The sequence below is a fragment of the Melospiza melodia genome, chromosome 11 (genome assembly GCF_035770615.1).
Source record: "Melospiza melodia melodia isolate bMelMel2 chromosome 11, bMelMel2.pri, whole genome shotgun sequence".
NCBI classification, from domain to species: Eukaryota; Metazoa; Chordata; class Aves; order Passeriformes; family Passerellidae; genus Melospiza; species Melospiza melodia.
The window spans coordinates 25738699-25753249 of record NC_086204.1 but is presented as its reverse complement, the minus strand read 5'-3'; the positions used below and the strand labels follow the sequence as shown (position 1 = coordinate 25753249).

Here is a 14551-nt window from a genome sequence, read left to right as displayed (position 1 = left end):
CCTGTTCAAATATTAACACAGGTAAAAATCCATGAAACAGAGCAACTGAACACAATTTAAAAAAGAAACAAAAGGAAACTCCAATAAACAAAAGTCCAGATTTGCCTCAATGTTCCAAATAATCAACATAATAAATGGCTGTGTGTTGGAAACAGAGAGTTCTAAGTATGTAGAGAAGTGGTAACACAGATTGGCAAACCTGTCTGCTAATGAGAAAGGCACTGTGGAAGTAAAAATGGAGTGCAGGGTGGTGTTAAGATGATTTCTTTTCAGCAGTGTCAGTCAGCAGCCACACCTGCCATACAGATTTGGGAAAAAACCTGCAGAATCTCAAAAGGTTTCTGCTGGAGAGCACAAAGCTACAGTCAGGCACATTTTTACACAGATATTGCATCACACACAAACAACTTGCAGAACTCTGGGGAAAGAAACTCCAAATCCCTCTGTATTATAAATTTTCTACAGCAGTAGGAAGTCAGGATACTAACACAGTTAATGGAAAAGGTGAAGGAAGACAGAATTCCCTTGTGGTTAAAAAGTAGAGTTGCCTGAGAGACAAAGAAGGTGAAGAGAAAGCAGAAAAGAGGTTATTAAAGTACTGGGATTTTTTTCACTCTATGTGGATCAGCATCTTGCAATTAGCTGTGCATAAGGCACCCCTTTAACCCACCTTGTCTTCAACAGCTCCAAAGGAGCTTCAGATGTGGTTTAGCAAAACCCCACAACAATAAACCCCCACTCCTTTAGTGGATAAGCTCACCTATTTACTCTGGTTAATATTTAGTGGTACTGAAAGAAACACTCCAAGGTCTGATTTAGTGCAACAAAAAGCAAGTTAGCACCTCTGGGGGACTCAAATTCCACCTGCCTTTACACTGACATGGCAGCTGGAGCAGTAAAGGACTGAACCTGACCCAAGGGGCTGCATCTGCCACTCCCAGCTTTGTCCATTATCTGCAAGCTACCTAAAGCACTCCAAAATATGTTTTGGCATCAGCATATGTGGTCACATTTGTCTGACTCCCAATGAACTCAGAGCAGAAACAGGATTTGATATTCAACAGAAACAAGAAAGATAACTCAGTTACCAGCTCTGATCAACAGCCTGAAAAGCAGATTATAACTGCAATTTCACACTTGCTAATTACATAGCAAAGGTTTTGAAAAGGAGTAAAATTTCATAGGAATTAAACCCCTGTGAAAACAAGAACTACTAAATACATTTATACAGTAATTAAGAAAAAATGAGCTAATAATTCCTTGCAGTTTGTCCAACAGCTTCCTCAAGACAGCAAATGACATACAGGTAAGAAAATCAGCATATTACCATCTAACCTATCCACAATTGACTCCATCAAATCCCTAAAAATGACATTGTCCACTGACTTCACTGTACCAAAACACCTCAAAATATACCCAGGACTAAATAAGAGCAAATTAAATACTGAAAGGCTTTTCTTGCTGGCACTACAGTGAAGGATTGAAGTAGCCTCACTGCATGTTAAATAAAGACTGTGCTAGCTCCAAATTCATGTGGCACAAAACTATTTCAAGGTTGTAACCCTAGTGCTTGTAAAAAAGTTTTGGTTTTTTACAAACCTCTCAATTAACAAGCATTTTCTTCACAAATTCTTAAGTAATAGATATGAAAATTGAATTTCACAAAACATGCACTGATCCTTTCAGTAAATGACTTTGGATCCTGCAAGAGTCTAAATACTTCAACTTTCATTGCACTCAGAATTTTGTACAACATATCTGGCATCTAAAATGAACACTAACAGCAGTTTTCCATGCCAAAGCCACAAAAAATGGTTGATCCAGAATTGCAGAAAAAAAAAAAAATTCGAAGAGCCCACACCTATATCTGGATAAATCAGAATGTGTTCTGAGTAGAGCAGCCTGAAATTCTGAAAATGCCTTTATTTCTTTGCAAAATATCACCTCCCTCCACTTTGGTCACAAGATACAAATCAGCAGTTCATAATTCACATATCCTAAATATAGAATGTTAAACCTGTAAGGGCAGAATCTGACAAATAGTAAATCCAGAACTCCCCAAATTTTAAAATCCAATGAAACATGCAGGTGAAAAGCATAAGTGCATTACCCACACTGCATTCTCAAATGAAACAATTCTAACTTCAAGAAGTTCCAACATCATGATGAACTTCAGACCTGTGACAGACCTTGCCAAACCAGTTTCACTGTTTCCATCATCCTTCTCCCCTTTTTATTTGTTAGTCACACTCTTCAATGAAGCAGAAAGAAGAGTTTTGTTAAGTTCCTGTTCTGTCAACCTGACATTTGTCTAAGTTCTTCTTTAGTTTAGTAGCAAGCTCTGCAAAAGAAAGTTTATCTTAAAGAAAACTCAAACCAACGTGACTGTTACCATGAGCATTAGCAGGATTGTCTGCTGTGGAACTCAGTGTTTCAGAAACTTCATTAAAATAAAAGCAGAAATCAACTTAAAATTGTTTTCTTGTTCCTGGATCATACAGAACGCACTTTTAGGTTCCAATTAGATTAATGCTGTATCACTAAAATTCAGAATAGTTTAGAGTGTACTTACTTTAGCAATCTGTAGCAGCACAATGCAGTGTTTTATTGATTCTACCATGCTCTAGGAAAAGAAAAATATCAGAAAAAAAATGTGTTACTATCCCTTAATATTTTGTATTTATTAGTTACATATAATATTGGGTATGAGCCAAATGGACACTCAGGTCTGTTGAATTCCTACCTTCCCTTCCCCATTTTTTTTTTTCCAGAGACAAAAGCACAGCAGCAGCAAACTGAGGTTCCCAAAGGCACACAGAGCACAAAGCCAGGCTCTCAGGGTGAAAGGGAGGTCAGCTCAAACCCCCAGAGTGCTGCAGGCAGGTGAATTATCAGGGGAAGGCAGGCTCAGAGAGCTGGGTCTGTTCAATCTGCAGAGGAAAAGGCTCAGGGAGACCTTTCCAAGGGGGATCAATATCTGACTGGGCAGGCAGGGGAGCCAGGGCAAGATTCTTCCCATTGGAGCCCAGTGACAGGACAGGCAATGGCCACAAACAGAAATACAGGAAAACCACCTTAAACAGAACAAAACACATTTTATTTTTTTTATGGATGACAAAACACTGGAACAGATTGTCCAGGGAAGCTGTAAAGCCTCCAGCCTTGGAGTTACTCAAAACCCAAACTAGATTTGGTCCTGTTGCTCATCACCTGTTCCAGCTGATGGTGCTCTGAGCACAGGGTTGGACTACAGACCTGCAGGGGCCCCTTCCAACCTCAACTATTCCATGATCCCAAGGTGCTGGACAGAAATCTGAAAACAGCACCAGAAACAGGTTGTCTCTGCCATCACAATGTTGGGCCTAATCTGGATTCTCATTTTTCTGTAAAAAGGTTTTAAAAACTTCCCAAAGGAAATAAGGTGGATTTCAGAATCAATATATAAGAGTTACAAAAATTAAAGAAACTTACACTGGTTGTTTCTTTGAGACCTTCAATTTTCTGTAAAAGAAAAATCAAAACAGTGTGATTAAAGACAGAATTTCCAGCATCTGGTTTGACCTAAATACTGTATAAACATAACATTTTAATTTTAAATTGGGGGAGGGAAAAAAGCCCTAAACCAACATATTAAACACTATTTCCATATATAGACCATTTGCAAGACAAGACTGAAGTCAAACTGATAATTCAAGCTTAAAGATGACAAGGTTAAGAATTTTTTAACAGTGACATTTACCCATTAAAATCTACACTTCCTTTTTGCATAACATCAACAAAAATGAAGTGCAGTAGGAAGATTCTAAGTTCATTTTGTATCCTTATAAAGTGCATGAATGGTGGCACATTTCAACACTACTACACCAAGTGACCATCACTCAAGTGCAATAAACATTTGCAGTTAAGCACAGCTTGAAACAAATCACAGAAAACAGCAGTGCACACATGTTCCTGCTCTTCCTATGCCTCCGAAGTGCATCTGGAAATGTGCCTACTGAATTTTATCTAGAAACACTGGCCCATAAAGGTTTCCTGTGTGGAACTGCACCTCAGGCATGCAAAAGGATCTGCATGACCTGGTGCAGCAGCAGATGCTTCCTGTTGATGTCCTTGGCTCTGTCTGCAGGAGGCAAAATCACTAAACTGGGCTCAGCACTGAACCTCCATAATGCAATTACAGGAGCTCTTTGTTTTGATTAATTTGAGTGTCTCATGTGACTTGAGTCACAATCTTCTTGACTGTTGAATAATCCAAGTGTGTAAAGGATCCTTTCCCTGCACCACGCATTGCAAGGAAAAGCCTAAAGCATAAGAGAAGGACAGGCAGCTCTAAATCCACAGAAATGAACAGTCCCAGTTTGTGGATTAAAAACAAAACAAATGCAGTGACAGCCTCTCAGGCAATTCCTGGGGGGGATTCTCAGTTATGCTCTAGATATATTTCTTATGCTCTAGATATTACTCAAGGGATGCTGTATATTTTCTTCAGGATTAATTGGCAAAACAGAACCCAGACTCAGCCCTTCCTACTAAAAACTGGATCATGTTTATCTAGGGTATATCACATGAGGGATGTTATACCATGAAGTTATGTTATATTTACTCCTGCTGCTAGCAGAGAAACATGCCAACAGCTAAAAATTCCTTGGCTTTGTTTTTGTTTGTTTTTCACGTCTCCACGAGACTTCCAGTCTAAACTTTATCAGCACATATCCAAAAATGCATTTCAAACATGACAGCATGGAAGTCTTGAGCCTTTCAGCACCAAAATAGAATAGGCAATGCACCCAAGCACACAAATCTTGTTGGATGAAAGATGATGCAGCTGAAGGAGATGATGCAGCCTCAAGGCTGCACAGCCAAGCAGAGGCAGCCACCAGCAGCTTTGATCATTCTTTACTCATTTTTTCCCCCACTTGTTACAGAGTATTTACACACCAAATAAACTGAGATCTCAGTCCCTTCAGCGACATCACCTTTGCTGAAAATAAGAAAGTGACCTCAGGCCATGTGATGCAATTTAGTGATGTTGGTTTCTCCCCACCCATCTGTAATTTTCCAAAGAGCTCACTGAGACATTGTTGTTCTTACACAGAGGTACAGACAAAAGGGTAATTTTATCAAAGATCACATGGAAGGTTGAAAGGGAAAAAACCTCAAGACAAGCAGATTTCTAAGGCCTTTCAGCAAATCATAGAACCATAGTTTTTTCCTCTTTGGAAATGAATTCTTTGTGAGCTGGCCAAATTAAGCAGTGACAGTTTGCATTGATCCAGTATTTTTCACATTTGTGCTCCATGACCACCTTGCAAGAACACAGCACATGGAACTTTGATAAGTTAGACAGAACCACAAGGAACACCATAAGCAGGTATGCTGAAGATAAAATACATTACCAATAAAAGAAAAACCAAAACCCCCCAAACATTTACTACTAACATCTATCACAGTTTTCTCTTTTCATCATCCCTAGCCTTTGAAAATTGATGAAGATAAAATTTTAGACAGTTCCCCTAGTTTCAGTAATGAATACACATATTTTCATCTGACACACCAATTTCCTGCAGATCCACACTTGCAGAATGCAGATTTACAATTGCAGAACACAATTTGCTATATTTAATCTAATCAAACTGCAGGCTGCTGCTGAAACTACTCCCTCTACTTGCTGCTCATTGCATCTCCTTGACACCTGATTTTTTAGGAAATCACTGAGGAAGCTAATTTTTCCTCATCCAACATGATTTTTGCCTCATTCAACAATCATGGGAGTACAGAGGGATCAGCTCACCCAGCACAGAGGCAGCAGAGGCACGGAGGGGGAGCTGACTCATGGCTGAAATCTGTAAGGAGCAACCCAAATCTGTGTGCTCAGCCTTGGATTTACTTCACAAAAAGCACTTGTTTTGGACCAAACAGCTTAAACAGGCTGCACTTTCCTCCCAAATCCTGTTGAGTAATGTCAGCTTTGTTCCAGCCTGCACACATGCCCCTCTTTGCTATTCTGGTGCCTTTGAGTGCTCCAGTTTTCTTCTCCCTGATGTGTGGTCAAGACCACTGCATTTTCAGCAGGCCTGCATCTGCACTGTCTTCATCCAATTTCAAGAGATTAGCACATCTCAGAAGATATCCAGGAGATTTTGAAGCATGCCAGAACACCTATAACCTGTGTCACCATCTCCAAAAGACCAAACATTCTGCAACTAAAAGCCAGCTCATCCAATGCTCTGTGAACCTGCAAAAACAACAGCTCAGGTTTGAAATCCCTGGCCATAAACAGTTTCAGAACAGCACTCAGCTGGTTGGGAAGCACTTAAAACTCAAATATCCAAAACTTGTTTTCTTGGAGGAAAGAACTATGGCTTTGATGGAAGCACCCTGCAGATTACACTCAGCTCATCATCTGACAGCTGAACCATACTTCCATAACAAACATGGAAAATGCCAAATACTGTATCAAAAAACCTCTCAGTGCAGGCAGAGACAAAAGAATGCTTTGTCAAGTGTTTTTCATTTTTAATGGAGAATAAATGGAATCTGCAGTAATAGCAATCCTCATCAAGATTTAAAACCAGAGGGTGCCAACCTCTTCAAAATGAGCCTCCCCTTTCTCTATAAAGTGAACCCATCTGTGCCACAGATACCTTGCACAGACAAATAAAGAAGTCAGCACAACATGTGGAAAGCCTCTAGGGATTAGGAGCACTGCCACAGGAAAAAAGAAAGTACTGCCTGATCTGCAAAGCAGCATCTGGAGGGAGGTCAGAATTGAAGGACAACTCTTCCCAGTAAAACACACTGAAGGAGAAATACAAAATCCTTAGACCTGACTCTTGTGGTCACTTGTCTACAGATTGAACACACTGACAGAGAGGCACTTCAAAGTTCTTTTAAAAGCCTGTACATGAAAAAGAGCTCCCCAAGACACCACTTAACACATCAGGTGAGATGAATAACACTTGAAAGGTCACAACCATTACAAAGAAGTAAAACTAAACACAGAAAACATCAAAGAGTTTTCAAAACAGGAACCAAACACCACGAGAACACAGCTTGTTTTCCACAAGAGACATTGAGGGAGGGAACAAGGATGAAATACACCACTACTTCATCATATCAAAATTACTGCATTTGCTGAAGGGAAGCAACTGCTCTGCAACAAACCCTTCATAAGGAATGGTTAAATCTCTCCTCCACACACACCAATTAATAAATGAAACCAGCATGACACGTAAAGCCAAACCCACACCATCAAAGGCATGTGCCAGCCTTTCTTACACAGTGCTTGAACTGACAGAGCTGGCTTTGGCACGGAACAGGAGGGGATGCAAAGAACACAAACCTTTAACTGAATTACACCCTTGCTCAAAGAGCTGTGCTCCCCATTTCTACTACACTTGTGCTACATTTCTGGCACCCTCACTTCAGTGAATGAAGCATTCTCAGACTTTCAATGTGTCATAAACTTACACAGGATGCAGACTGATTATGTGAAATACATCATTAGGAGTATTTCTTTCTTTGCCTTTGGAATAGCTTTGTAATTCCTACCAACACTTAACACTCATCCTTGTTAAAGATTAAAAAATAGCAAATTTAAGTTAAAATGCTTTCAATACTGTTGGAAGCATTTCAATATATGGGATAGCAGAGGAGCAATTCTTTCTGACAGACTGAAGCCTTTTATAATGTTATGACTCCCATTATTACTAAAATTTTTTTGCAAACTTAGTCACAACACAACTGTTCTAAGTTATTCCAATTGCTTGAAGTTACTTTGACAACCCAATAAATGTGTACTTAGCATTTCTACTACAGCAAACTGATGCACAACACCACCTGATAAACAATTTTTAAGACAAAATGTACTTGCTTTTCTCTGTTCATCATCTTTGCAGTTCTGGAGTTTTTCATCAAAGAGCTGAAAGAAAGAGATACTTGTGAGAATACTGAAAGTTTTATTTTTCCACATAAAATCAGACAGAAACACTGACATTTCAAATAATAAGGATAAAGTCATACAACCCTGGTATTAGGATCCAAAGCAGTTTTGGCCTGGTATTTCTTTACAACATTTGTGATATAGCAGATTTGTAACTAATTTCTCACATCATCCCATCCTGCACGAGATCTCACAGCTAAGCCTGACAATTCTACCATGATTTGAAGAAAAAGGTGAGGTTAAGGAACATAACTGTGCTCATCAGAAAACCTCCAGCTGCCTTTCTTCTATTTCAGCAAAAACCTTTAACCAGAAGAGCTTTAACTCTCATCAACCCTTCCAGGCTCCTTGATTCAGGTACATGATTCAAATCACGTAAGCACATTTTTTTGGGGAAGATATGACTTCCTAGCATTAATTTATGTTTATTATCTTAAAAGAGGGATAGGAGATGCAACAAAGCAAAGTGAAACAAGCCCTCACTGCAAAGCCTGCATGTGCATTTAACACAAGCTGGGCTGAAAGAGTTAACAGAGGCCTCTGAGGGCACTCTAAGGAGCACACACAACCATGAAGCTGCTCAAGGAAGAGAAAAGACCACGGGTATTGCTGAAAGTTCATCACATCCACCCTTGCAGCTTGGAGAAGAGGATGTAATTTTTAGGAAGTGAGCTGCAGCTCTGCACTCAATGCCTGCCTCAAACCTACTCATGTGTTCCCTTTCCCCTGAGGGCTGGTTTCTAGCTCTAAAAATAGGCTGTGATCCCGGTCTCTGTCCATCCTCAAACTGACTCATCTTTCATTATTAATTAATTTCTATCCCCCCTCCCCCAGCTGGCCTGAAATAACAATTAGAAGGTGTAAAGATTTAAATACCTTCTGTCAGTGAAGTGATGGCTCCAGAGTGGCAGAAAAGCTCCTGACCAAGTCTTTGCAGGGCAGCTCTGAATTTTGTTTGCATCTCCTCTGCCTACCTTCATTTTTGTTGCTGTGCACATCCCCCTCTCCACCCTACCCTCCAACTGAATTTTTGCTGAATATCCCACATGCAATACTTGCACATTATATCAGGGGGAAAAATCCAACCCAGCAGAACTGAAGGAATTTAACAGCAATTTTAATCAGCTGAGTCATAGGAAAAAGTGTCCTAAGCAGCAGCAAAAAGTGTTTTTCTCACTAAGGTGAGTACTGAGAGATACGACCTCATTGCTCCTTGCAGTCCCATCTATTCTTAAAATACAAAGTTTAAAAGAGCTGTATTGTGCAACACTCCTACAGAATGCTTTCACCCAAGGACAAAGCAAAGATTATCCACCACCACCACTGCAACAAAGTCTGAAACTATCTGCAACTGTAGTTACACATCACTTGACAAAATGTTCTCAAGACAGACTCCAAAATGCTATGAGCAACACAATGATTTAATTATGTTTCAAAATGAAACTTAACACATTTAACCTTGCAATTTCCATAAAGGTTTTATAGAAAACAGAACCTTTCAGCCACTGTAAACCATTTTATTTAAATCTGCTTGAGATATTCTAATTTTTAACAATCCTAAGAAAAAGGCATTTTCATTTTGATGGCTATCTCTGTTGAGCTTCCTTTCAAGCTGGCCTTGAAACCCAGCCTGACAAAAACAGACCCCCAGCACAATAAATTCAGCATTTAGTTACCATACCTTCAGCTGGTCTATCAAGATCTGTAAGTAAGCATCAGCCTCAGTAAGTTTCTTGTCAAAATCATGAACGCTGGGAACAAATCCTGAATCCACACCCTAGAAATAAATAAACAAACAAAAATAAAATATTTAATTAGTGTCACAGAGGAGAGAAAAAAGTACAACAGCAATATGGTTTTGCCTGCCATCTGACTGAGAAAATGCTGCCTTGCCTCTCATCCTGCCACGTGCAGACACAGGCACACAGCTGAACACATTTGGCTTCTATCTGCAGCTAAATCAGCAGCAGTAAATTACTCCACATTTTCACAGGGGGTATAATCATCACACACCAGAGTATTTCATTACTTATGATTGAACAAATCCTCTTAAATTACACTGATTAAAGTTTCTTTATAAAATATAAAGGAGAATTCACATTTTTCTGAGGACTGTCTTGTGATTCCATACCCTTACACTTCAGCTAGGGAAGCCCAAATCACACCCAGTGGGAAAACTGCACTTTTCACACTTCACACAGCATTGCTCAACTCACAGCTCCCTAGCTAAGAACTGCTAAATCTTTTCTTAAATACCTTTGATCTGAAAAGTTCAAAATCATTAGTCCTGGTCACCCTAGTTCCTGTACAGCTATAATATATATATAATATAATGATTTGCATCTTTGTCACTGTATCTGAATTCTAACACTTAGTTGCACACACAGCACCAAGGACAATGTTATCAGTGTAATGAGAATTATTAGTTTTATATTTTCTTGCTTGGAAACTTGTTTCTCCTAATAATATACCACTCAGAACACACTTCTGTATATAACACAATCCCTATCTCTAAACTTACACACCACTGATTTAAACAAACAAATTCCCACTGGGATACATCTTTAATTAGAGGAAAGAGAATAGAGGATTCTTGATTACTTCTACCTGGATGCCCATATGCTATGCACACACATTAAAGGTTTATTTATATAATATCTTTAATGCAAATAGAACTGAGAAACAAATAATGAAGTTGGAAAAAATTGTACACTGTAGGATAAACATATACAGGAGGAAAAATCCATGAAGGATAAAGAAGCAAACATCAGTTGTAAGAGAACATAATCCCGAGAGCATCACAGCAGAGACAACTTTGCTACCAGCCTCAATATCTTCACACTGATCTCAAACAGGACAATTTCAAACTCTGCTGAAAACATCAATTGCTGTTTGAACTGCTGAGCACCTCAAGAGTCTGAGCATGGAAAGATCAACCAGTGGGGAAATACATTCCACATGGAGGAAGATGGGCAATCAGTATTTGTAAAATTCCACATTAGGGTAACATTTTCTTTGGCATTGTTGGCTCTGTCAGAGCAGATAATTTATCTTATTTTTGTATGATTTTGGGCCATCATGTCAAGAGTTTTGTTGATGGCTCTTTAGAGGTGTGAGCATTTTTGTGCAGCAGTGGAATGACTTGCACAGTATCACACACAGCATAAAACAAAACCCAGCTACTGACTGTAGAAAACATTATTCTTTATTCATTTGCTACAAATATGCATGCAGATCTTGACAAGAGCTCTACAGGAGTACATTTATCCATACAGCTGGGCTTGTAATCAAAAAAAGATACTTAACCTGTATTAGACAGCCAACACCAGCCAATTTTAGAAATAATGTGAAACAAGGAGGAGGGAGGAGAAGATGAGGAAAAAACCCAAAACATTTTGACTGTGACAAAACATAAATTCAAAAAGCACCAAGTGTAACAAATGATTAAAACAACTAATAGGCAGAAGGGAGAGTGCTCTCAACCCAGCAACTTTTGACTCTCCCTCAAACTAGTTTAAATTACACTGAAACTACATCTGAAATGACATGAAATTAGTATTCAATTTCCTTGTTGAAAATGGAATTGTCTGTACAGCTACCAGCAAAACTCTTTAGTTCAGCAAATGGTCCTGCAAGCTCAGTTAAAAATTCTGGAGGTCAGGTTTCATATACCAAACCACATACAGGAAACTTCTGCTGAAGATACTATACTATACACAGAAATATGGTTTACTGTGCATGTTATCTGTATGCTGCATCAAAATCCTGATTTTTGTTTCATTCCTCACTCTATGACTATGAACATGTAACTATCTGATATTTTTAGTGGTGGCTTAAAGATAAAATGTCATTCTTAAATTTCAGGCTCTTAGAACTAAGGGAAAAGCTGATCAAAACATTCAGTGTTGCAACTGAGCAGACACCCACACAAAACACAGAGTGAAAATTGTAACCTAAGAAGTTCTATTAGAAAATTAAAACTTCAAATTGTAAAGAGAAAGCCATAAAACCAGGTAAAGTGTCAAGCTGAACATAACAGAGATGAAACATGAGAATAATTTTGCAAAGCACAGGCACTTAAAGCTGCAGCACCTCACTAGTTTGCTCTTGGGTAGTTAAGATGAAATTTTATAATCTTCTCAGCAAATTTATTAGTCAGTCTTATATGAGATTAGGTTAATAATTTAAGTTCTCACATATTTTTAGAACTGAAAACCAAAAGATACTTGGAAAAGTTGAAAAGAGCAATACCATAGAAAAAACAGTTTGGATAAATAGCAAACAAAACCAATCAGTATTTCAAACCCAGCAGTAATTTAGAAAGAGGAGATACACAAAGAGCACATTTGCATAACAAATGCTTATTTCTTGATCTTCTGGCCTCTCAAAGCCAGTAAAGGTAAAATGGGGACCCCTTTCTCTCCTTCCCTGCCCTGAAGGAACTGAGGCTTCAAAAGGAACAGGTGAGCAGAGTCACTAGAATGGCATTTAACAGCTTGGTGAACATGGATTTAGGAATCTGCACATCTCAACGAGCAATCAAATTTTCATGAGGAACTTGTAAAATCCACTGCTCACCTATTCACAGGCTGACAAAACAGGCTGCCTGCAGATATTGCTGAACCTCCACCCTTGGAGGGCAGAGCTCCAAACTCAGCTGGGTTTCACCTTTGACAACCTGATCTAAAGTACAAGTTTGCCTTCGGTGAGAAGGTGCTTGAACAGGTGATTTCCAGAGGTCTCCTCCAGTTGAAGTCATCCTGTGACTCTAAAATAAGTATCTTCAAATTATGGAAAAGAACAGGAATCCAGACTATTTCTGATCTTCAGAAAATACACTGCCTCTATCTTACTGTCAGTACCTATCTGAAGTAGTATAACTTGTTTTTCCATTGAGTAACTACATCAATTTGTAAATACACTTTATTAACCTCAAATAAAGACTCTGTGTTCACGTAAGTTTAAAAGAATTAACAGATTAAACAGCTGCAGAAGGGAGTGATTTAAAAATTTTAGCCTGACCAGAATCTTCCAAACCAACAAGTTTGGTGTCAAAACAAGTAATTTGATGTCTGACTGCTCCCCACCAAGAGGGAACAAATATCCTGATACTCAAACCATACTGATAAAAGAGAAAAGGGTACCATAGCATCCTTTCCCTCATCCATATTATGAGCCTTATTTTCACTACAGAACCGCCAGCACCAAGGGAATTTCGTGTTGTTTCTTTGTCCTCCAAATTAGAAGTCACACATATCTCTAATGCATTTGTATTCAAAACTTGTCCATGCTGAGAAGTAATTCAGCCTAATTTAAACCAGTTCTTTCAAACTCAGATGGGATGAAAAGATTGCATCCTCCTTAGAAGAAGCATACCAGAAAAATTCAACTATATTTCTCAAATAAAAGCATTACAATAATAGCTTTCCTGGGGGAGGAAGGCAGAAAGCTGTACAGAGTGGAATTTCTTATCTTTTTGAAGACACTTCTACATTCTTCATCTAATTAGGATTCCAACAAAAAATTCCTGTGGAAGTTAGTTTGAAGGAATGAATAAAAATGTTTTCCTTTCATCCACAATATCTCATCAGAAACATATCCCCTGCCTACATGCTTGATTTCGATGAGCTGGACATTGCCTGTAAGGACCACTGATAAAAAACTGAAGAAAAACAAGAAATGAACTTGTAAGCCATTAAACAAGGGCACTTTTGAGGCAAAAATAGCTCTATTTTTTTCCTCTGCTAGATTTTTATGCAATATTTGAAGCTCAGAATGTGTTTGAAAACAAATGCATAGGTTGTGGAAAGCATATGACCCTTCCAAACAGAATATTGCAATTCTTAGAGGAAAAAAAAAAATTCTACTTTGCAAAACACAAAATGCTTAGCAAAGAGTGTGTATCTGTAGATATTATCAGTTCTTCAAGGAGAACAGAAAGTTCCGAAGACAGAAACATTTACACACTGATGTAAAATTCTCTCTTTAAAGTATAAGTTACAACTCTGAAACCTCACAAACACCATCTTAGAGTCCCATTCCTTTGCCTTTATATCTATAAGCAGTGCAGATAATGCACATGTTCTAGGGTATTCAGGCACTATCTGATTACTTCATTAGCAAAATGTGAAAAGGGCAGCATGGCTGCCAACCCTATGCCCTCCCACTAGCACTTGTAAAACATCTACACTGGATATACTCTGAATCTAAAAGAGCCTGGTTTTAGTTTTATGCAAGAATTCTTGACTCACAAAAGGAGCAGCACTGAAAAGCCAGTTAATAACAATGCAATATATTTAGAGTGTAATATACTTAACACACAAGGAAGTTTTACCCTACCTTGTGTTTCTTGTTTCAGCTTTAGAAAGGTCAGAAACAATCCTGGTTAATGTGGTACTAAGTGAACTGCTACTATCAACATCTCATAAACACTTTGCACCAGCATAAATGAAGGGGAAACAAATCAGCTCCCCTGCTGCTCACTTTAGCCTTCACTCTGCTCTTTATTTTGAGTCAGCATAAACATTTACCTTGTCACATAAACAACTCAATGTGGAAACTAATCAAGGTTAAAAATAAACACAGAGAGAGCAGCAAGAAAAGCAATTT

At 38.6% G+C, this 14551-nt stretch overlaps 1 protein-coding gene across 4 annotated transcripts in view; it reads right to left on the bottom strand.

Moving 5' to 3' along the window:
* Nucleotides 1–14551, bottom strand: part of OSBPL9 (oxysterol binding protein like 9) — a 56810-nt gene that overhangs the window by 13538 nt on the left and 28721 nt on the right. For all 4 annotated transcript variants that reach the window (XR_010029034.1, XM_063166102.1, XM_063166103.1 and 1 more), the window contains 4 exons: nt 9624–9719; nt 7874–7921; nt 3472–3501; nt 2573–2623 (listed from right to left, as the gene is read on the bottom strand). Coding sequence is in view for 3 of the 4 variants with exons in the window: in XM_063166102.1 (XP_063022172.1) it covers nt 2573–2623; nt 3472–3501; nt 7874–7921; nt 9624–9719 (225 nt within the window). In the remaining variant the exon portion in view is untranslated. The remainder of the gene's footprint in view (nt 1–2572; nt 2624–3471; nt 3502–7873; nt 7922–9623; nt 9720–14551) is intronic.